The sequence below is a fragment of the Lutra lutra genome, chromosome 6 (genome assembly GCF_902655055.1).
Source record: "Lutra lutra chromosome 6, mLutLut1.2, whole genome shotgun sequence".
Lineage (NCBI taxonomy): Eukaryota > Metazoa > Chordata > Mammalia > Carnivora > Mustelidae > Lutra > Lutra lutra.
The window spans coordinates 15,504,525-15,529,626 of NC_062283.1; the positions used below are offsets into that span (position 1 = coordinate 15,504,525).

The 25,102-nt window shown below is 41.8% G+C and overlaps 1 protein-coding gene across 5 annotated transcripts in view; it reads right to left on the reverse strand.

Moving 5' to 3' along the window:
- Positions 1-25,102, reverse strand: part of HIVEP1 (HIVEP zinc finger 1) — a 142,260-nt gene that overhangs the window by 19,723 nt on the left and 97,435 nt on the right. For all 5 annotated transcript variants that reach the window (XM_047733030.1, XM_047733029.1, XM_047733032.1 and 2 more), the window contains exons 4-7: positions 13,995-19,966; positions 10,705-10,838; positions 9,811-9,986; positions 4,861-4,962 (exon numbers count right to left, since the gene is read on the reverse strand). In XM_047733030.1, coding sequence (XP_047588986.1) covers positions 4,861-4,962; positions 9,811-9,986; positions 10,705-10,838; positions 13,995-19,966 — 6,384 coding nt within the window. The remainder of the gene's footprint in view (positions 1-4,860; positions 4,963-9,810; positions 9,987-10,704; positions 10,839-13,994; positions 19,967-25,102) is intronic.

Sequence of the window (25,102 nt, forward strand, 5' to 3'; positions counted from 1 at the left end):
CATGCTTCGTACCTGTTCCTTTCCCCGGTCCTCGGGGCTTCTGCCCAAGCAGCAGTCTCGGCTCCAGCAGATGGCCCTCCCTTACCCCTCCTCCTCACCAGTACTTTTTAAAATAAAGCAATGTACGGGTAAATAAGTCCCTTCCCTTTCTTCTGGGGTACCCTTAGTCATCTTTCTGCACCATCCAGGCCTCCCTGCTCCTGCCCTAACTCCAGCTGAGGCTGGGCTCACTCCTGAGCACTGGGGTGGCAGGGTGGGGCGGGGGGCATGCATGTCACCTACGGCTGCTCCAGGGCTGAATAAATACATAAACAGATCAACCAGAGAAGCAACTTTTCTTCTCTAGAGCTACCGAAAAACAGGTCTTCGTCAATCTGGAGTGAACATCACTGAAGATGGGAAAACGGAAGAGCCAGATGACCTCAATTACCCTCTTGTCTTCTGATCCCACAACCAGTAACAAATTAACAAACGAACGCCGTCATCGCTTTGACAATACCTACGTCTACCTTGGCCATATCATGTAAACTCTGTTTACAGGTAGAGGCGTTAAATGGCATCTCATAGCTACTGTCTGATTTTAGTGAAGGGATTTAACAGAAAACTAACATGCCCAATTCTAAAAATAAGAAGGCTGAAGAACTTTCTGACAGATTGTAGGTCATTTTTTTCCCTCTAGTCCTTCATTAAATCAACAACCATTTACTACCTATCACCTGCCAGCCACCATCCCGAGAAGCCGGAATCCTTGTCCTCACCTTCTATTTCCATAAAACACACATAAACACACAACACACCTGGTAGGGATACGTGCCGGAAGGACTATAAAGCAGGACAGAGAGTAGTGCCGGCAGAAGAGCGGGAGGTGAGTTTGTCTGGGGGGCGCAGGAGGGCCTCGCTGACCCAGCAGCACTGGGCAGGGCACTGAAGGACACAACGAGTTAAGTCCGGCAGAACCGGCAGAGGGCACTCGAAAGACAAGAACTGCGCACAAGGCCCGAGTGGGGGCCTGCTGGGCGGTTTAATGAAGAGCAGGGAGATGTGAGTGGGTGTGGATGGGTGAGCAAGGGCAGAAGAGATGGGAGACGAGCTTGGGAGAGACGGTGTGAGGAAGGTAGTGGGCCGGAGGGTTCCCAGCGCACAGCCGACCGAGCACTCTGAAGGACAGGAGACCTTTAGAGGGTTTTCAGCAAAATAATGATGTAATTCAAAACACAACACAACAAAAAAACAACACTTTGGTTGCTGTGCTGGAAGTCTGTCAAGGGGCTGGGGTCGGACACAGAGCAGTCAGGGGTACTCCAAGCCACTGAGTGGAGGCAGTGGTGACTCTGACCAGGGTTGGGCGGCAGCGGGGGTCAGATGTGGGGAAGATCCTGAACACACTTGGAAGGAAGTGGGAAAGGCACCAAGAATGACTTCAAGACTAGCAGCTGGAAGGACGGGACAAGACACTAGGGGAAGTGCGCTTCTTGGAGGTAAGGGGTGAACGTCCAACTTGAGGCACCCATGAGACTCGCCAATGGGGGTGTGAGCAGACGGACAGATGCGCCAGTCCGGCGTGAATACTGGAATCAGCAGGAGACAGGTGGTATTTCCGTCAGAAAATGGAACGAGATTACCTAGCGAGTGGGTACAGGCAGAAAGAAAGAGAGACTGATCACCACAGCCCTGGGACACCGCATGTAGAGGCTGTGTTCAGGCAGAAAACAGAACCCTCTCCAGCCACGTAGCATCCTACCGCATGCAGACTTCTGGGCTTTCTCCCCTAAAAACACAGACATCTGAGGAACTGTTCAGCAAGATCCCGTCTCTGACTACTGCCGGTTTAATGGAGAGGAGCCTCTTCTCAAAGAACCATAAGATAGCACTTTAGGACAGTAATCAAGAAAACACTAAGACAGCAGGCTCTCATTCAGCCAACCAGGCAAAATTTAAATTCTTACAGTATAAGGTAGAGTCAAGGATGAGCAGAGACAGAAACTATTCTAAAAAACAATTTAAAATTAGAAAGCAAAATTAATTTTCTAGGCATCTACGTACAAGGTGATACTGTTGATACAAATTCAAAACACAAACAAACCAACCACTTACTATTCATGGATATATGAAAGCACAATAAATGAACTGAAAGGCACAGTTAGTGTCTGGCTCTGGGAGGGAGAGTGACCGGCAAAGGTGACCTGATGTGTAATGATGTGCTTGACTGTTTTTTTTTAAAATACACTGAATTTATGAAAAAGACTTGAGACAAATATGAGAAAATATAATAATCAGGTCTGGTGTGAATCCCTGAGGGCATGTAATAAAACTCTTTGTAATCATTCTGTATTTAAAAAAAAAAAATTTTTTTTTAGAAGCACAAAACAGAAGAATGAAAAGAAGTCCACTGTATAAAACAACACATGTTTACTACTGTTACACATACATTCTAAGCCCATCATAAAGCAAAAGTAGGATATGCTGGTTGGCATATTCATAAAGAATTGTTAGGTCTCCAGTACAGTAGAGCACTTGGCAAAATCCACCTAGATGCTACAATCTACTATTCAATTAAAACTGTGAAAAAACTGAGTATGCTACCCATAATTAGAGTAATTAAAAAAAAACTTAGCCAAGAGAAAAATCAAGTAAAACTTCCCAGTTTTATCAAAAGATCCCATCTGAATAGGGAATCAGGCTATCAAGTTTGAGTTATCATCTAAAACCTGCTTCAAGTGCTTCTGGAATGAGCTGAGAAATACAAACATGAGTGGACAGATAATGTAAGCCCACCCATCAGCCAATCTAAACAATACATGGTAATAATGCAAACCACACTTAATTTTCCTATGCAAATTTTAGATATAAACACTACCTTCCTCTAACTTTAGAGGACTCTAGAGATATTTTACTTAATTTTTATAAGACATCTTCTTAAAGACATACTTCTTAAAGTAAAACAAATAAATGAGTGTATATTATAATACTACTTTTTACATTTGTGCTTCTCAGACATTACTATTTCATATTTCTACTTTGTTCCTTTTCTAGTCTGTGAGTAATAATAAACTTGCTGAAACTCTTATTCATTCTTCCTAGCTCTTTACTTCTGAATGGCTCTATATAATAGCAATATAGCAAATAATAATAAAGCAAATAAAATTTTTTTTTCACTTTATCATGGTAGTTAATTTACTGTGTGACTGCTAGGAGCAGAAAATAAACCAAATAAGTTGTATACATTAGAAGTGAATTATAAATAATTCTATTAAATGTGTAAGTGTCTTTAAACAAAGACATGACACAGAATTCAATTTCTGGCAATTCAAAAATCAGCTTTTAATAAGTATGTTCCTAGGACAGAAAAGTAACACATATGTTAATGTGATAGGCACTTTTAAATCCTGATATTGTCATCCCCCAAATGTATAAAGTGTCAAGGTGCCTAAAACACGTAAAAAGCTCCTTATTGTCCTAAATTTGTTATGATGATCTTTTTCTTCTATCAAGAATGTATCAGTTTATTCCCAAAAAAGAGTTAAAGGCAATCCTTTCTGGTGCTCAAAATCCTGAATCATATTGGCTCTACCACTTAAGGTGTGAGTCACTTCCTTTGCGTATCCAGAAAAAAATTCAGGGTGATTCATTCAGTGTGTTACTGGTTGTCAGGTGGAATAAAACGCGTTTGACTTTTTACCTATATTTTCAATGATATCCTCACCACTTTCTGTTTGGAAATTTTCTAGATATCAAACTAATGCATATTAGCTAAAACACAGCAAGCAAATAAAAGTCAAATTTAGGGCATGTTTCAAAAAAAGTAGGACAACTTTTTAGGGGAAACTTCTCTCTCTTTGGTTGAAAAATTCTTGGCTTAAAAAAAAAAAGTCTTAGGAGAGAATAATTCTACTCTCTAACGAGTCAGAACAGATGAGCAGGTTTACGTTCCCTCAAAATTGGTTAAAGATAAACACTTCTATTTGTTGAGTGAACACCATTAAGAAAACAACCAGTTAACTTCTTCAAAGTAACAAACATCTTGGGGATGCAAATGAATGTTCTAGTCCACAAACATTTCCAGAGCAGCCGCTCTGGGTGAGGCCGTGCACCACAGGCTGTGGGTGAAGCGGGCATCACTCCTTCCCCAGCTCTGCTCAGGACATGCTTCGAAATCTCGGTGAGGAGGTGAGGTTAGCAGTTGTAGATAACCCCAAAATAAGGCAGAAAGAGACTCAATGCTTCCAGAGAGCAAACGTTAAACTGCTACAGGAGCTGAGAGCAGGGGGAAGTGGCTTCCCACAGTGTGGGAAGGGAAAATCAGAGAAGGCTTCGTGGCAGCAGTGGGTTTGAGCTAGACCTCGAAGGAGAGGAAGAGTTTTGTCCAGTGCACACTGGGAGCCATGTCTGCATGGGGACTGAGGGCGGTGGGGGGGTGTAGGGGAAGGTTGGAAAGGGAGAGAGCCAGATCAATGCCACATAGGCAGGAAATTTAAGCATGAGGAGAGGTGAAAGAAAGAAATGAGAAACAAGGCTGGAGAAGGAGGAGGACAGCAGACCGTAATGGACTTTGAAGATGTGCGGTCAGGCGGCTGGCAGTTCACTTGGGAGGCAAAGGGAAGCCAATGGAAGACGAGCAGTAGAGCAGGAGTGTGAGCAGACACATGCTTCGGGAAGATGGACATCTGTGGGGTTGGACGGGTGGGAAGGAGGACAAACTACAGACGGGAACACTGATTAGGAGTCTAATGCATCGTGTAAATAAGCAGCAACGACAGGAAGAACTAGGAAGTATCAGTGCCAATGGAAAGAAGGATATGGATGCAAAAAAACCAGCACATTGTAAATAGCATTTATGAAAAATATGGAATAAAGCCTTACCTGATTCTTCTGTATCTTGTTCATCTATTAAACCTACTGAGACGCCTAAATCCACACATTTCTTGCTATGTGTCTTGGACTTCATGTGTTTTGTCAGATTTCCTTAAGGGAAAAGAATGTTTACTAAGCTTATGTAGTATTATTTTGCTCTTGCATTTGTCAACACTGGCAAATTTCATTCCTATTTCAAGTGAAAGCACAGAATGTGGTTATACAATTCCAAGACTAAAATTTAGACAAACAAAAGAATTGGTATCTATATGTTGTAATAACCTTGCTATTCATTACTAATAGCTTCTCTTTTTCAAATCTGCCTCCGCTACCTGGAGGTAGTCTACTATAATAGGATATGTCTACTTTTGCCTTTGGTTTCTATTCTGTAGTCCTCATTTATTTCTGAGGACATTTTATATTTCATTTAAAGTCCCCTTGGATTGCACTAAGATCTGTGGTTCCTGTAGTCCGAAACCTCCCCCATCGTGTCTGCTGGATCTCCCCCATGGTACCTTGTTTCCTTGCATGCTTTGTAGTTGTTATTGAAAGCTCATCTTCAGCAAGACTGTTCCCATGGAGTCTTAAGGACCCTGGGTTGTACAAACATCTCTATGGATTAGTTTTCCAACTGCTTCTACTTGGGACTTAAGGTTTCAGATCACTAATTCTAGACTAATTAACTATCTATCTATGAATGACATGGCAGAGGTCAGGGGTTTTGCTTTTTAGGAGTTATCTTTTCCTCACTTGATCCAAAGTCACTGGGCAGGAGGGCCAGGCTTATTTCAGAAGCCTCAGACTCCATTCCAGGATTGATGTTAAAACCCCAGGGCTGGATAGCTGTGATATCCCCACAAATTCTTTTTTTTTTTTTTTTTAATTTTGTTTGTTTATTTAATCATTGTTATTTTTTAGGTGTCTATTACTATTGGGGCTAGCACGGAGTTTCTTTTTTCTTTCTGTTACCTGGGAATTTGTTTTTTTTAAATTTCAAGCTTGACTATCTATTAAAAACTACATTTGGTTGTTATGTCATAAACAGAATTTCTGTTCACTGGAAGCTGAGAAAGAACTTCCTGCATTAATTTCCCTTCACCATATTGACTAGAAGTCTCTCAACAGTATCTCTAAAGAGGTGTTTTCTTTAGCAGCTAAGTATTACCAGGTTAACTGGGAACCCCTGGGCACATTTGTCCCACATGATCATGAATGCAGAGGGAGAGCTCAGGTTCTTTTCCGGACACCAAGCAGCTTGAGTGGAGAAGGCCACACACACACACACAAACACACACACAACTGCCAACAAGGGAAAATCATCTCTTTTGAGAAAACAATCAAAATCTAAAGACTTAGTTTGGTTAGCAGGGACAGACTAGTATTTCAGAATAAGCATCTAGAAGAGTTAAGAATGTCTAAATCGTTGTTCCCAGCTCTGGGCTTGCAGTCACCAGAGGGCGTGCGACACGGCTGTTATTTGTAGAACCTCAGGACCACTGCAAGTGCCTTATTCCGTGGAACTGGTCACACTTGTCCCAGCCAACTCTTGTGCTAGACAGTACACCGGACAGAGTCTGGTGCTTCGGGGGCTCCAGTATGAGAGGGTGCCTGGACAAGATGAGGTCTAAGACCCATCAAACCCTAACTTCTATAATTCTAGAGGTGACATCTGGCTTACATGGCCTGGCCATGTCGGATACTTAATTTAAATACACTTAAGAAAAAATGAAGCAAATATGGCAAAATGTTAATGATTAGTAAAAGGTGGTTGGTATATTGGTATTCATGATACAGATCTTTACTTTTCTGTCTGCTTCAAAACTTTCATATTAAAAAGTTCAAAACAAATGGCCCAGCCATCTGAATAAGGCTGAAATTTCCAATTATAAGTCAAAGCACTTTCAATATATAACAATATGACAAGCCAAATTACGAATTCTACTAATAGTCTCTTTTAAAGTGCTTTTGTTCCCTAAATGGACAACTACAGAACATTATTTGCTTCTTATAGAAATTAATGGATAATTATACCCGGCAAATTTGGGAATATAAAGTTCTAATAAGCACATTTTCTCATAACTTGAGCTATTATTTATTATTAACCTACTTCTTAAATAAGTTAAAATAAATAAACACTCTGCATTTTAACATGCAAAATATACATATTAAGATGCAAATATCCCTTAGCAATGCCATGAACTTTGTGCATTAACTTAACAAGTAAGTTTTTTAACAGATTTAATAAACATGACCCTAAATCCTCTGGAAAGCACATGAGGTTTTGTTTCTGGGTTCTGACGGCTACATATAGAGTGTCTAGCTTTCTGTGTATAAATGACAGTAAACCCCGTAAAGATGCAAAGCTCACTGTGTATTTTCTGCTGACTGACCTTTAAACAGGGAAACAAATTAATTAAAATTCTTTTGAATATGTCCTCATAAAATAAATTAAGAGGACAAATGATGAAGCAGAGATTTACACGCATTGCCATGGGAAGCATCACTCTCTCGCACTGCCTAAGTCCTTCTCTGGGTGCCATTTCGCCCCTTCTGCGTGCCCATATTGATGTCGCATTGTCATTACATCACTCTTTCTGTGACCACCAGACACAGCCAGTGAGAAGTCGAGCTGCACTGACTAGGACAACAAGGTAAATCCAGGAGGGCAACATCTACAGTCTCATCTAAAAACAAGTCTCTCGGGGCACCTGAGTGGCTCAGTGGGTTAAAGCCTCTCCCTTCGGCTCAGGTCAAGATCCCAGTGTCCTGGGATCGAGCCCTGCATCGGGCTCTCTGCTCTGCAGGGAGCCTGCTTCCTCCTCTCTCTCTCTCTCTGCCTGCCTTTCTGGCTACTTGTGATCTCTGTCTGTCAAATAAATAAATAAAATCTTTAAAAAAATAAAAATAAATAAAAATAAAAACAAGTCTCTCGTTAGTTAGCTGCCTTTAGAAGATACTGTGGGGTCTGTCTCACAGATAGTCCCAGGAGGCAGACTTCTATAAGAAAGCTGACCCGTAAAATAAAGAACTGTCATGCTGGGAAGAGAAAAAGACTGAATTTCTAGCATTTTCTTCACCAGTCTCCTTAGCCAGGGTAGCTTTCTTCAAATGAGTATTTATTGCATAATTCCAAAGAATTAGCTGGCAACACAAAACATTTAAGGTAAATTCAGAGAAGCAGCGTAGCAGAGGGGTGGAGGATGTGACCGCTGCGAAGACTGCAGGCTCACTCTTCAGGGGTCCTTGTGCTCTGTCAGCCTTTTAAGAAACATTTATCTCAACCCTGATGTGGTGCCCTGTTGAGTTATTTCACTAGGATTGCTCGTTGGTGATTCAGAGTATTTGTCTTTGCCAGAAGTCTCTGGAGCCTGATCTGGCTTTCCACACCTTAGTGTTCCTCCCTCTCCTGTCCGTATTTTATGAATATAGTTTTTTGAATACCCTGATTCCTTTTCTTCCTTCTGCTGAGAAATACTCATTTCACCGTATACCTGGAGCCTCTTCTATTTAGTACTTGGCAATCTTTTATTAGTAACCCTGGCCTCTTTTTGGCCTCCTGGTCTCATATTGGAAAGTAACCAATGTTTCTTAATCACAGGATCAAAACCAGCGAAAAGGCAACAAATAGGGTTAAGAGATCAAAACACTTTCTCTTATCACACCGGCACACAAGGCCAGGAGGAACATCCTGAAACCCACCCTCCACTTCCAGAAGGGGAATCCACATCACAGCCGAAGGACTACAGACCGTGAACCTCCCAATTACTCATGTTGTCTTGAAACTCTTCAGGAACATTCCAAGCTAGCTGAGCACAGTCCCGTTGCTGTTGCTTCCATCACTCTGGCCTCAGGTACGAGTGGCTTGTAAAGAGAGTGAATTCGAAGCTGCTTATTAGCCGCTACCTATTATAACTCTCTTTAAACACCAATAAACACTAGCCCAAAAAAGGAAATAAATTTTGCTGAAGAGCTGATCAAGTTTTAAAACAAAACCCCTGAAGACAGCCAATATAATTAGAAAAAAGGTGCATGTTCACTCAAAAGGGATAAAAAGAAGTTTCAAAAAAAAAAAAATTCTTTTTTTTTTTTCTACAGAGATTGCGCTTTCAGACAGATAATTTTAGGAATACATTGTTTTATTTTAGAGAGATTCCTAGTTTTTAAAGCCTCAAGTAATTGAGGTATATTAAAGCCTCAAGTAACATATTTTTACATAATGATTCATGAGCAAGAGCCTAATGGAGAAAGTGAGCATTATTTCCTAAGTAGTGTACTCATTATATGTAGCAGGGAATCTGAAGAGGGCAAAATTACCTTAACTACAATAAGGACTTACAATTTAAATAAAAACATATAAAGAATACAAAAAGAGTACTAAATATAATTTTAATGACTAGTTCAGAGTTCTATGCACATTAAATAGTGTAACAGCAATTTTGTGAAGCTGAAATTCAATAAATTTGGGTATAAAACAGAAAGCATCATGGAAAAAAGAGAAATGGCTATTCATGTCTAAAATTAGATAATAAAACATGAACATAATCATTATAAGTTTACTACAGTTATTATTTAAACATTTTCTTCAATCTTTTTGAGTTTACTGGTAATCATGAAAATTTCTTTCTCTTCTTCAGCCCCAAAGTATTTTTGAAATGTATTAGTCATCGTGTTATGCAACTCTAATTTGGGGAGTAAAACAAAAAAGGGCAGTTTCTCCTCTTAAAATGTCCTATTTATTATATATGATGTAAAAGTGCATAATTAAAAAAAAACTTTTTTTTTTTTTTCCCCCTCAGAGGTCTAGAGACAGATAAAGAAAGAAGTCTACCATGTTGACAAGACGTATTTATATTAGTCAATTTAAGCTATGGCATCCCTGGTCAAAGAGTAGGTGAAGTTGGGTCTCAGCTCTACTAACTCAACACATAAAAAGGACCATGAAGCAATGTCATCTCATACCTTTCGTCTTAAAGGAGAAGTTACAGTAAGTGCAGTGGTAGGGGCGGACATCCGTATGGGTCCGTATGTGTTTCTTTAACATACTAGGTTTCTTACAACGTATTCCACATTCTTCACATATGTACTTTCCTCTTCCCCTGCCTCGGACATACACATACTCTTCATTTGATTTATATCTAATTTAAAGAAAAAAAAATAAATAGGGAGATTGGATACTATGTCTTTGAGAAAATAATGATGATTAGAATTCAACTTACAAAATACAGCAAGTCACAGTTTTTATGCTCAATCAATACAATTGTATGCACATATCTGTAAGTAACAGAATATTCCACGTTTTTGCACCAACGCTCATATGCTAACAGCTAAGTCTAATCAAGCAACCTTATTCGATACTAGGTTTAATTTTGGCATAGCACTCTCTCCTTCTAAGCCACTGGTTCAAGAGTGTTCTTTATTATTAAATTCAATGACAACAACTCTATGTACTGAAATATTTCTTGGCTTCGCCACAACTACAATCAGCTTTTACAATATGTTTTTCTCATTACCAAATACACAAAGGCATCAAATAGGCAGTGAATTCGTCTGACAACAGATTTCCCGAGGCACTCCTTATTGTAAATCGACGTGAAACCCAGAGTGTACTCTGAAAACAGTTCTTAGCTGCCTCCTAGGACCTATGATGTTTCCTAAATATTCTCTTGATCAAAATGGAATTATTTAACATGACAATCTAACATATATTTTGCCATGAAGATTCTGTTAATAAGCTAAGAAACCTTGCAACATTTATGTAAAATTGGCACTGGTAAGTCTTCATTCACATGAAAGCAAATGTACATTTAAAAAGTATGTTTAAATGTACATTTAAAAAGTAAAATTTGTACTTGCCCTCCATCAAATATTTTAATTCTTCTTGGTTCACTTTTGATTAAGGAATTTTCTTTATCTTGCTCACTGTTAATTTCAGAGGCATCTTTATTGCTGAATTCAACTACTGTGGACTTTTGATTACCTAATGCTCTCTGAAAGGGAAAAAAAAAAAAGAGAAACTAATTTAATAAAACTGAAAACACAAACATGCTAGTGTTTCACTTGGAAATTAAAACATGGCACAGAACCGTACACGTAGTTAACTTACTGGGATGCGTTTTGAGGAAGTAATATGTTTAGAGGACATTTGCTTTCTCCCCTCCCTCAGCTTTAGTCTCTCTGTTGGGCCCCCAGCAACCTGATGACCGTAACCTGTTTGAACAACCCGCCACAATCCACTGACCAACTGCTCACACTACTCTTTACTCCTCAAAGAGCTTTACTCTTTGGAGATGGGAAAGAGACCATTCCCCTTTTTGGTATAATCCTGTCTCATACTCCTGAGAGACAGGATTATATCCCCTTCACCGGAAGGCACTGTAACTGTGCATTCTGTCAAGCAGAGGCCCCATTTCCCAAGAATCTCCCCTTTCCCTATTATTTTAAACCATAATTACATTTCCTCTCTGTGTCTTCTCAAAAGTTCAGGAATGCTGATAACTCTGAGAGAAAGCCAGGTGGGAAGTCAGGCTGTGGCCTGATAATAATTATGTCTCTAGAAAAAGGTAATAGACGTCAAAATGATAAATTGTATGTGCATTTTCTGTGGAAACTTTACAGCGACAGCACCTTAGGATTTCACTAGTGTCCCGTTCTCAGCCCCTGTCCTTCTCACACACCCTGTGCAGCAGGCAGCATAGGGGTTATACCCAGGGAAGAAAGGCACTCTCGGGGTAAAGTCACTTGTCCAAAGTCAAGCTCAACAGCCAAGGCTCAAACACCCATTCTTTGGCCAAATCCAACATGAGGTATGACTTTTCTAATCAAGGGCCCTTTTTTCAAACCACATCTCCAAGCAGACAGCTCTGTGCTGAGCTGACTTATTGTCAGCAAATGAAGAGAAAGTGTGCACCCAGACAGAGGGCCCCGCGTAGCCTCAGAAGGAGCACCCCGGGGAGCCCCTGTCCTCTCAAGGCCAGGAGTAAAACCAAGCTGCTGGCCCAGGTCAGGAAGGTAGTGAGAGGAGGTCATAATGCTGACCCTGACAGGCAAAAATGCATCGGGCTCTTCTTTTCCTGACAAACACATCGGGTTTCCCCACAATCTAGAATGCACACACATACCTTTCCTTGACTTTATACCGTTAACACTAATTCTACTTTTCACCTTCTTTTCAACACCTAATTCCCATTTGTCTTTTGCTCACTTTCTTACTATCGAATCTGGCTTCTAGTCACTAATTGCCAATGAGCTAGATACCCCCAAATCCTTATCCCGTCCTTGGTCTTTATACACTTGACCACCTGTGCTGTTTAGTTTATGTTGCTGATACCTTGTTTCTCTTAGAAACACCTGTCCTTCAAGACCTGTCCCTTCCTGTCCATAATGAATTGTAACATCTGGGTTGGGAATGAAGAGTCAACCCAGCACCCAGTCCTCCACAACCGCCTGCCCTTACAACCCAAGTCACCAGCGATATTAGAACCACTAAGCCTAAGAACCATGTTCGTCTTCATCTTTATGTGACCTTTATTTGACCTCTCCATCTGAGTAACTTTCCTTGAAATTTCCTCCTTGATCTATGCGATCCCACTTTCTTCTAGTCCTCTTCTTTCTTCTATGAACAACCTCTTTCAGTTTCCTGCGTGTTCAACCCTTTAAGTAGTAGTGATCCTGGATCCATCCTGAGCTGTTTTTTCCTTCTGCCTTCTCTGAGCAAGCTCATGAATTACACCAACACACCAAGGAATTCCAACACCGTCCACTGGGAGTCCTTGCCTAGCTCCAAACCTAGATACACATTTTCAGAGGCATTTCTACCACAGCACTTGGTACTGAGGAGGTCACTTCATATAGGCACAGTTACATTCATGAAGCTCTGTTTAAATTCTTATAATCAGATCTCATCTTCCAAGATTATGGTTTCATTGGTCTAAAGTCTGGGTATCCAAAAATTAAGTTCTGAATGGTCTGGATGCACCTTCCTTCACTGAAAAAGCATCAATGTCTCACCGCCACCTGGCACATTCTTTGGTTTTTACCCATATTTCCAACCTGAAGGCACAATGGTGTTTCAAACTTACATCTTCTAGCTACAGCAGACTTCTCAAGGTTCTTTAAAACAAATCAAGTTCTTTCTCACTTCTATATCTTTTCAGCAGACTATTAAAATTTCTCATTCTTATTTACCTGAAAAAAAAATTCCTACTTTTTTTTTCTTTCTTTTTTTTTTTTTTCAAGACTCTGTTAAAGAATCTCCAGTTTCAGAATCTCTTCCCTGTATCCATACCTCCTCGACCTACTGGCAAAGTTAGAGACTTCCTTCTTAAAACTGGATGTACCTCCCAGTATCTGGGATACTGAAATACTTCCTTACTGAAAAGCATGTAGATATCTAGGAACCTGTAATATACACACTTGTGAACCTGTGGAGGTCAAGGACTTACTCTCTGATTCTGAATGGCCAGAGTCTAACACGATCCCCTTACCTATTTATTCTCACTTCCATGATTTTCCCCATTTTAGAAAGCCAACAACTCTACTAAAACAAATTCCATAAATAACCCAAAGTTACAGCTTTATGACCTTACTCTATGTCTTGAGCACATCAACTCAATTATCCAGTGTCTGAGTCAGCCTTTCCGTGACCCTGCTCTCTAGTACTAAGATTCCAACACTGGGCGGGAGTGGAGACTAGCATGGTGAGGGGAGAGGAGTCAGGGCACACAGGACAAGTATGAATGGCTCTCTGATTGTATTTCAAGATGAAATGTAAGACTCTTTGATAAGTCACACCTCTGTTCCTCTGCACTAGCAGGGACAAAGCATAAACATAATCTCCTATCACGTAGTATAAGAGAAAGATGAACGTAAAGCCATGTTTCTCTGCACCATTACGCAAGGACTTAAATATTCAGCTCAGGGCAAGTTATTTTCAAAATGTTTCAAGATAAAATCACTGAAGGATTCCATGTAACCCTTATCAGCCTAACTCCCAGGATAAATTTATCATCCTTTCTTTCAGGTAACTTTATACTTACAGAGCACAAGTTGTCATTCAAAATTAAGATACAACTTCCAATTGAAACATTTAAAATTATCAAGACATTGCACAAACTATTTCTGAAGATAAATGATATGTCAAGTACCTTGCTTAAGTTGCTTTTCCACTTGCTCGAATAGACCAATAAATCTGATTTGGAATGGGTAGTTATTGCTTGACAATATAGTGATTTTCCGGTCTTCTGTTTGGAGTTAAGGAGAGAAAGAGCAACTTTTGTAGGTAAACCAAGTGGGTTTGGATTACTGGCATTAACTGTCCAATCAGTATAGGCTGAAGTTTTCTGGTCATTCTGAGGCAAATGCAATGCCTTCTGCCTCAACAGGTAACACCACGTAAAGTTGGTTGAGGTCTTCAGGCTGGGAAAAGGCAGCTGCCGTGTGTCTCCCGCATCAGACACTAAAAGTGTGCTGATTGTAGCTGGACTTTGCTCTGGGATGTTCTCTCTGTCCCCTTGAGTTTTAACCCCTGGAGACTTCCTTTCTTGGTTATTGTCTACATGTTCCAAAGGGGACATGTGAAGGTTTTCTGCAGGGACAAGTGAATCTCTCACGGTAAGAGTGAGCGATGTGGATGACTTGATCTTTTCAAATTCCTGTAGGTCGCTTCTAGGTTCTGCGACTACAGAGTTAGAGTGTTCGGATGACAACTGATCAGCTGGTAAAACATCTGTCAAATTAACAGCCTCACTACTAATTTCTGGTGGAGAAAAAATACCCTGTTCCAATAGCACACCTTCAAGAGGCTCTGTAGTACAAACCTGCCTCACCAAGATGGGTTTCTTCTGTTTATTACCTTCACTAGGTCTGGAACTCAATGGCTCCAAGGGTCTAACCTCTGTTGTACAAACAGCCCCATTCTCATCTTTAGCTCGCTTCTGGTGCTTTTCCATGGCAATGTCTAAACTATTTGCTGGGGAAAGCATCCTTTTACTTGAAGCTGAAGATTCTTGCTGGGGGGAAAGTCTACCCATAGACATTTTCTGGGTTATGGACAAGGAAGCTGATGGAGGAAAATTCTGGCCCATCTCTGAAAACACATTTTCACGAATGAGTTCCTTCTCTGGGTTTGGCAAAGCATTCTGGTGATCTTTTTGCAATTTTGGCATGGAATTTGGTTCTTCGTTGACTGGCACCATGCTACAATTAGCCTGGCAAATTGGTGGGTTGGAGAGATCTTGGGTCACCAGGATCTGTGGCAGAGGCGTGACAGTGGCAAAACAGTATGCTGGAACGTTACTCGGCAGGTGCACGGGCAATGCAAACGATGTTGGCACCTTCTGCGCCTGACCGCCCAGGGGTCCGAGCTTCAGTGGGGGTGGGACACATGAATTAGGCATGGCATCCATTAATTTGGTTGGTAATGCTAATGAAGTCCCACGATGGTCAACCCCAATGGGATCTGAAAGAACTGGCTTTGGCAAAGAAAGTACAGGACTGGAAGAGCAAGACTGGCTCGATGTGAAAACCTGACAATGAAGTTGGTACTTTGGTGCAAAGCAATCTTTACTTTTAGAAGATACACATACACTGGGGCTTGTATCCGGTTTGACACTCTGTGTAGACACCTGCAGAGACATCTGTGTGTTTTGGTGGCTAAGGGGTACGTGGATGTGATTTAACAAATTGATACCAAAAAGCTGTTGAACAGGAAAGATGTTAGCAGAGGTGGAACTGGAAGTTTCTGTTCGCTGATCCTTAACTTGAGTCTGCGAGTGCAAAGTGTTTGCAGAAAACTCGGCTAAAGATGCATTAGTGAGCTGGGGGCCCGGAAATGGTGCTGTGTTCACACCGGGAAGAGCAACTGTTTGGAAAGATGGTGGGTTCATGGGAGGCACATGACTATCTGGAGCTATGTTTAAAGATATCTGCCGCATCAGTGGACCTCTCCTTCTTTCTAAGAGAGGCACGTGCCCAGTGACCCCCATGCCAGAAGGGGACGTCAGGGGCTGCAATTCAACAGGTGGTGTCGTCTGAGGTGGAGTTATGCTTCCACAGTCGAATGATTTACTTCTGAAATCAGAGACCTCCATGGATGTTGGCATGCAGCTGATCTGTTCTGAGGCAGCACGCCTCATTTCCCGGTGAGTTCCAGGAACACTGAGTGTATTCGAGCCAGCTGGAATCATGAGGAACTCTGCTCTGTTTAGAAAATCGATTCTGGGGGGAGCCTCAGTTTTAGAAATATCCTCTATGTCTAACGAAGCCGAGAAACTGGAAGTGTGAGACAAACTACTCTCCCTACTTAGACTCCTGGACAGAGTGGAGTCAAAACTTGATTCTGTTGAAGAATGTTCCATCTCGGCAAGACGGAGCCTCTTCTTTTTGGGTGGCAGCTTCTCGGTTGGCAACTTTGACAAAGTTTCACTACGCTGAGGCCAGCTGAACTTCTCTGATTTTTCCTGATCGTAGCCTTGGGCTTCGAGGTCCCGATCTGGCTCTTCTGTGACCAGAATCTCTGGGACTTGGATGTTGTGCTGCCGAACTAGTCGGGAGGGCTGTCCTAACACATGTCGTTCATTTGAACTCTTTCTCAAACTGTCCTGAAGTTCTCCTCTCAGAGCGTCTGATGATAGCACAGGCTGGTGAGGGTGAGATGTGTTCTGAGGAGGGTGGCCTTCCTCTGAGGAAATTCCTATCAGTTTCAGAGGCCCAGGCTTCACTGTTCTATTCAGCTCCTGGAAGGAAACTGGGGAACCTCTTTCAAAAGACTCAAGCTTGTCGAATGAATTGGGTCTGCTCAGTGAGTTCGTATGCTGAATGACTGAGATGCCAGTTCCATGCCTCTTCAACTCTGTCTTGTCCTGGGTAGCTGAACTTAGGTGTTGCTCCGTGATGGTGGACGGCTTTGGATCCATGATCTGGTTGGGGCCTCTGGCGACCAGTTGGATTTGGGGAGTTTGTAACTGTATGTTTCTGTGCTGCTGGTCACTTGTTATTGCAATACTATGCTTAGACAGAGTGGAAGCGGGGCCCAGAGAATTCTGAAACTGAAGGCCTTCAGAGCTTTTGGGAGAAGCCCCCCTTTCATTTTGCTGAAGTTCATCGTCATCTCCAACACTTTTCATCTTCCTCCTTTTTCTAATCTGGGGTGTCTGTTCCCACACCCCTGTGGAACCAGCAACTCTGTAGTGCAGAATCTGAGGCTGGGTACTATTAGGCACGGGGCTGTGTTCAGGTTCTCTCACAGCCACCTTTGTTTTTGGCCCGTGCAACTCTGAACAGTAAAATTTCTTATGGTTTTCAAAATTCTCCAGTTTTCTATACCTGTTTCTACAGGTTTCACACTCAAACATTGTCCCACGCCCTTGATGCGACTTCTTTTTCTCTAAATGTGAGCCTGGGGCTGACGACTTGCTCCTGGCTGATACAGCGTCACTAGGGGCCCCACAGCCTTGATAGCTCTCATCCAAGGACTGTCCAGGACCGAGAAGGTGATTTTCATTTGCGGAAGAGTCTTCGACTGCTGACTGTCTGACGAGGGTCCGGGGATGCGCGCTGTGGGGCACAGAAGTGTTAGGTCCCGACATGAAGACATCATCGTAGAGCGTGCCAATTTTGTCATCAAATGACTGACTTCCTCTCAGTGGGTGAGGGGGAGGTATTATGCTGGCAGGTACTGCTGAATAACCTGTGGTGGGCATAGAATTACTTCTCGTAATGGGCAAACAGTCAAGGGAAGGTACGGACAGAAGAAACACTTGCTTTGATTTCTCAGTTGGGGTGAAAGGGGACTTCGGTATATCAGAGCCTGAGCTTGTTCTCCGTCCCACTGGTTTCAAATCAAACTGAAAAGAATCTTTAAAAATATATGACTTGGGGGAATCGATACTTCCTCGTCGTGAAAGAGAGGTTCTCCGTGGCTTAACACTATCCAGCTGCTTATCATCTACCAAAGCTTCGTTGTCGGAGATAAGCTTTGATATCCGTTCTTCCAGTGTTTTTGTTGCCAAGGGTGGGCGCATCTGACCTGGTAGAAGCAATGCTTTCTCACTTGTTGACAGAGTCGAAGGTGCTGGTGTACTGAGGCGAGGTGCAGAGGGCCCGTTATTCTTATTTGAGTCTTGTTCCACGGTGGGTAACGCTCTGGCAAAGGGAGTCGGTGGGCTCGCTGTCTGGTCAGCACTTTCAGAACGTGAAAAGTAACCAGAATCTGTACTTCCTAAACTCCGAGGACTCAGAAGTTTTCCTTGTTGCTCTTGGGAGCAGTCGGTAGCCTGCTGCCTTTGTAGTTGGGCATGTACCGTTCCTATGTGTGGCTCTTGCTTTCCTTCTGGCTGACTCAGGTCCCCCTTCTGACGGGACTTTTCGTCAGTCTCCAGGGAGGAGGCCCAGGCTGAATGGGACAGGACACTGGTTCCCTGAAGGTCCTTCTGCTTCTGTGCACTAGACAGTTCAGGCTTGGGATCCGTAACCTTTGGGCTGTCAACCCTTAACGGGGACAGGCTGACAGGGTGGACCACAACTTTTGGTAACTCTGTCACAGCTTGGGATTCGGAAGCTTTGTCCTGTAGGGAAACGTCACCCACCACATGGTCTGGATTGCTGGGAACAGAACCTGATTTCGGTAAAGCTTCAGAGTTTGACATCATTTTCATTATTTGCACAGGCTGCAGGTCCATGGAGGCCGGGTCATTGTGTCTTTCGTCAGCGGCCCCCTCCTCATCGCTCTCCCCGCTGTCTTCTATGTCTGAATGGATACTAAGTGCTTTGGGGGACTCCTGTGACAAGAACAAACCACCAGCATCCGGTTGTAAGACAAGACCCAGTTTGATAGTATGTGCATGGGATTTTTTGTGCTTGTACAGATTGCTTTTAGTCTTAAATGAAAATCCACAGGTGACACAGGGATAGGGTCGCTCCCCAGTATGGGAGCGGATGTGCTTTAAAAGCACGCTAGGCTTTGCACACGCCCTATTGCAATACTCACAAATATATTTTCCTTGTTTTTTGGGCTTCTGATCTTTCAGAAGAAGATTGCACATTTGCTCCACGCTGTGGTTAACCACAGAGGCGACAGGAGTTGAACTGTAAATTGGCGGGGGCGCTGACTGTGTAGAATGGGCTGGACTGACTGACATCGGGGAAGCAGAATCCATTTGCTGGTTTTGAGGAGTAACCTGAGTTCTACTGGAAGGTGAAGTCAGACCCACAGATGACGTCACTGCCATATGATAAACTTGTTCAAGTTTGGCATTGTCTTGATTTTGCAGGTTCACCAATGACCTCGTGAAACCTGAACACGCTGGAAGCAGCGGATTTTGTTGGCTAGGTTTGGAAACAAAGTGTTCTTGTTGATTATGTGAATGAGAAACTGACTGAACTACAACCTGCTCATTCTTCTGAGCAGCAGACACATGCACGGTGTATGAGGTACGAGGAGAAGGCTGTGGTTCAGAAACAAATTCTTGCGGAGTCTGATCTGGGGCCTCCACTGAGCTGCTGTTTAACTGAGAAGGGGGTCGTACAGTTTTATTTGGTCTCAGTTTTTCTATCTTAACTGCGCAAGATGAGCCCTTTTGTGACAAGGTGCTCAGTTCTGGCTCCATTGCTTTCAGTAAGACATCGAACGCGGTGTTTGTATAAGAGGAAGAAGTAGGACTACGAGTGGAGGAGATACATTCACTATGGTCAGTCCTGGTTTTACTTGACAAAGAACCAGAGTCACATTTTGTGTCCAGGAAGTCTAACTTGTCGGGGTCGGAGCCTTCCGATCCCCATCTCCGCAGCTCAGACGCGTGCTGCAGGAACAAGGGCTTCTTTGGGGAGACAGAGTCTTCGGAGTTAGGGGCTTCGGCCACTACCCCAAGGGTTTCTCCATTTTGTTTGGTAAACTGCTTCCCATTTTTTATGGGACTAGGATTCTGTTTCTTGTGAGACTCTGAAGCTCTCTGGAGGACAGCAAAAGAGGACTCTTCTGTATTCTGTTTATGTTTTGCCTGAAGAGGATTCCTCAGTGGGGATTTTGGTATTTTTTTCAGGTGATTCTCAGCTACAATCTTTTTCCGTTTCACACCTTTAAGTGACTCTGAAGTTGCTTTAATGCCAGCCTCTAAGATTTCTGTTTAAAAAAATAAATAAAGATATCAATTGGTAAAATGGTATATATACCAACTATAGACATATTTTTAAAAATTAAGATTACAATCACAAGACTGTTATGACAACTGAAGAAGGTAGTCCAAGGAGAGCTTACTTTGGATAAAACTGTATTCAAACAGTTTGGCAATTTTAAGAATTTGGCAATCAAAATCTATTGAAACATTCATGCCAAGACCTTAGTTAGTGTACATTTCCAGAATGTTGTGTTCCTCTCTTGACCACCTCTGTCACCAAGGTCCTAGAACCAGATCTTTCAACAACAAAATTACCCTTCTCCTTCACCTGACAGCGGAGGACTCTGTCTACACAATGGTCTGAGAGACCCGCCACATAAAGAAGAAAATCCAGCGCTTTAATGTTGGGTATTTGACTGTCTTCTCACTTTTAATATCTTTTAAGGCAAACTTCTCAGCAAGTTTTTAGGAGTACTGTTCTAAAACATGCAATATTGATATTCTTGTGAGGAATAAGTCTACTATACAGTGATTTTTAGAGCAAGCATACCTCAGATGATCATGAGCTATTAGCTGGTAGAAGCATGAAGAATTGCTAACATGGAATTTTATCAATGAACAAAAACTTTATGAAAGTAAAAAAATCTACTTATTTATGGTTCTTCACCAATATAATTTAAAAGTTATAATGTTGTAATGGCCCTTAGTTTAAAAAGAAAATCACCATTTTTAACTGAGCAAAATATTCAATGGCTTTGTTTCTTTGTCATTAATGACAGGAAGGTAGATAGAGCTGACTGCAGGAGAGAATGGATGAAACCACCACCATTTCTGGTTGTGCCGGAAGTAAATTGGTATTTAAATGGCATTGACCACCCACAATCTCTGTCAATTATCACATTTTTGAGCAGTGATTACTTGCCATAATTTCATTTGTTTCCATTTACTGGAACCTTGGGCACACACACAAAAACTATTCAGGCTCATATTATTTATTTATACAAAAGTCAAATACTCTAATTCCTCATTATTTTCAAATAGTTGTTGCAATGTATGTATTTGAAATTCACATTAGACCAAAATACCTACACCATAATAACCACTTTATATTAACTGAAGATAAAAATTTACATAGGATAAAAAATAACTTAGTCATCTTGTGATTATAAGTTTATATGCTGTCATAGATTAATGAATGAAAAAATACATTACAAATATGCCAAAGATATATTTACCCACCATAATCAGAAGAGCAAAAAACAAGGTAGGGGATGCCTTGTGACTAAAATATTTGAACTAAGAAAAATAGGGAAAAAAAGTATCAGGCTTGTTGATAAGAAATGATGTTGAGCAAATCGTTTTTATACTTTAATCCACTCATTTATAAAATGTTTCCCACTGGTTTTCCCTTTTCAAGACGAATGTAATGAAGCTCATGGCACACTCGGTGCCTTTTATTAACCACACCAAGCAAACAGGTGGAAATGAAAAATCATGCTCGTCATCTGGGTGAGCAGTTTACTTAGTTGTCTCCAGAAAGCGTGAAGGTGGGTTGTAAGAGAGGTGAAAGCTACCAGGTTGTCAAAACATGTATAAAAAACAGAGAAGAGAAACTGCTGGCGCAGCAGTTCTAAACTCAGAACATTCAGAAACACAAGAGCTTTCTTAAAAATCTGCCCATGCCAAACCCCAACCAAGACCTATGCAACCAGAGGCTTGGTTGGTAGACAGGTTTATTTTGTTACGTTGAACAGTTTTTGGAATAAGCTTTTATTTTTAGATAAAGTTATTTGTTTAAAAAAAAAAAAATTCAACAATGTCTGACACTCCAAAGGAAAATGCAAAAATTCAACGCACAGGCACAACACCCAGAAATACCACACCAAGTTTTAAAGGGATTCTATACACCCTCCTATGTGTGTCTTAAACAGAAAGAGTAAAATTTAACTTTGTACTTAAAATGAAGCTGAAGTGAAAATAAAGGAAAAACTCTACTTAAACCCATATTTCTTTATAGAGACACTACATTCCCAAAACATTCCTCTGAAGTTAAGCTTTTGAAAAAACATATTTTAAACAGATTTTCTGAACTATAAGTTTCAATTTTAAATGAAGACCAACTATCTTTTGTCAAAGTGTATAACACTTTCATTCTATTTGCATAGTTGTTTACTCTTGGTTTCTCTAGCTGAATTCTAACACTTACTTGGTGCTAAATACATCAATTCTTTCTTTCGAGACTCTGCATTCTCCTTTGCTTTCTGGCAATGATGCTAAAGTGGAGAAGCCTGGAGCCAGCCTGATTGATGGCCTCCCCTCCTTGGGGTGACTTGCCTTTCTTCTGGCTCAACGTCTGCAAAATTCTTTATTTCTGAAGTCTGATAAATAACTAGGTGTCAGCTCGGGGTCTGTCACTATACAACCTTTCTTTCCCCCCTAGAACACAATGACCTTCTCTGTAAGGAGATACATTTCATTTCAGAAAAATTTTCTTTTATTGTATCTTCAAATAGATCTTTTCTGGCCAAATTTTTTTCTTTGGGGGTAGGCTCCTTTATATTACAGACACCAATTATCTTTATGTTGGACCACCCTTATGATGATTTAAATTGCTTCCATTTTCTTTTGCTTTCTAATTATCTAAAGCTTTTCCCTATGTCAGTAACTCAATTTTCAGGTCATTAAGTTCCTTACTGTTTCAAATTTATTAGTTTTGGGTGAATGTTGTTTTCTTCTCATCTTGTTCCTTTAGTTCCGTATTTCCCATTTCATCTCATTTTGTCTCATATTATGTTTGAGCTGTTGATTTAATAAATGTATGATCTTATTAAGTTCAATGAAAACACTTCTGTTTCCAAGGTAATAGTTTCTCTAAGGCTGAGTGGTCTTTTTGTGTTCTACTTTTCTATTGCCCGAGATCATGGGGGACGAAGGGGGTGGCATTCAGTGGAGAGTACGTTCCTAACAGTACTTTTCTGAGTTATGGTCACTCTTCTAAGATTTTGTCAGGTCTCCTTTAACAGGGTTTACTTTCCTTGTTCAAGGAATGAAGCCCATTCTATTGAGGGTGGGGATGACTCTGCATGTTGGATCAGTCTCTAAATCGAAGGACTTTGTTGTTGTTGTCATGACGGGAGAGGACAGTGGAGGGGATCAGAGAGAATGTCAAGAGAGGGAGGGTACCAGGCAAACCTGAGCTGAACACACATATTGTTCTAGAGCTGGAGCTGAAAATGTTGTGTGTCTCACTACTGACTGTCACCCTCCACCTCTTGGTTCTCAAGATTTGGGGCAGGAGTGCACAGAGTGGACCACTAAGCCATCTGGCTAGGAATTACAGAGAGAAGCCTCCTCGTGGGAACCAACGCCTGGGGCAGAATGAAGCGGCAGACCCTTGGGTCTTCAAGAATAAGGCACTCAGGGTAGTTTTTGAATTGTGGTTAATCTGAAATGTACCATTAGAGAGTGACAAGAGTTATCATCTCCTGCCTCCTGATCTACAGCAGAGAGCACCATCATCAAATACTGTCACTGTGGCTACAACATCTGGTATACAGTTACTGTGGGCCACTGAGTTAAGAGGATGCACAGACCAGAATGCCTCAAGGCAGAAGTATAGTCGGGGCAGAGAGTGAGAAGGGAGTGGCTATTACCATCAACACATGTGCTTTTCAATAATTTTAAAGGCAATTTGTTATTATGGTAGACTAAACTGAAAATTAATTAGAGGATGCGAGAGAAAGACAGACAATGGGACAAGTGGTGGAAGGCAGCGGAAGGGCACTGCCTTGACGATATGCCTACTCTACACGGGCCTACACACAGGCCCACCTTCTGCTCCAAGTATGGAGCCTGCTTCACAGTTGCTACTACTGTATGGTTCCTGGGCTGCTGGTGTTTTACTAACACGGGGCTTGGAAATGCTCGGTGCACACAGCCTTGTTTGTGCAAAACACAACCCTCTTTCCTTACACAGTGATAACACATAGTCAGAACGGGAAAGGGTGGGAAAGACTCAAGAATGGATCAACCAACTGCTGCGGCTCGTGTCCTGGTCAGCGTGCTCCTGGAAATGGCTGACAATCAGGGAAAAGCTCGGAGGCATTCCCAGGTCAGACACCCAAACAGGAATTCATGAACCCAGACAAACCATGCCTAGGGGAGGGACAGAAACTGGTAGCGCTGCTACTGCTGGAAGCTTTGATCTGATGGGCTTCACTAAAGGGCCAGTTCTTCGTCAGGCAGGTGGGTAGAACAGCTTGGCCAGATCACAAAGGCCACTTGGCTGGGGACAGGTGAATGGTTAGAGGAATAGTTCCCAAGTCCTCCGTAGCTAAGGCACCAGCACTTCGTTTCCCAAGGCACAAGCATGATAATCATTAGGGTTCCTATAGTTTTTGAAGACCACCACCAAGGAGTATAGAACAGCACCATCAGCTGGTTTCCAGGTTCCTTCTGGAGAATAACTGAATGAAAACAAACACATCTCCTGGCTCCAGAGAGCATCTGAGTTGTCAGTTAAATATGGCAAAAATCCGCCCAAGGCTGATGGTAGGTACTGGGAACCACAACCTTATAGAGTGTTTAAAATCCTGCCTTGGTTGAAGGTGAATCTCTTTTGCAGAGTTACTCAGAGACACATCAGTGTGAGAAACTTTAAGGTCTCTGGGGTCTTGGGGACACAAGGACTACTTCTTCTGTAAGAACAGAGAGCCTGTTGTATTAGTGAGTAAGGAGCCTGGGGACACAGAGACCACGTGGAAGGCCTTTCAGGAGTTCACGCAAGGGTTAATAATGCTACCTTGAACTTGGATAGTGATGATAGCCTCTCAGCTGATCCAAAGCAAGAAAGCCTAAGGAAGCTTTGCCAAAGATTCTGCTGACTTTCCCATATTTATCTAGGGGGCCTGAGCTAGTTTGGGGCAGGGGGGGGAAGCAATTCATTTTCCATCTCACCAAATCTCAAACTCAATATACATGTGTAGAATTATAAAGTGTAGCTGCAAATCCAGGACTAGAAATTTTCAACAGAGAAATGGTTAGGCTAATTACAGCAGAGGCACTTAACATAACATTACACATCCATTTAAAATAATTACAAAGATTACATAGCAATACGAAAATTATGATCTATTAAATAT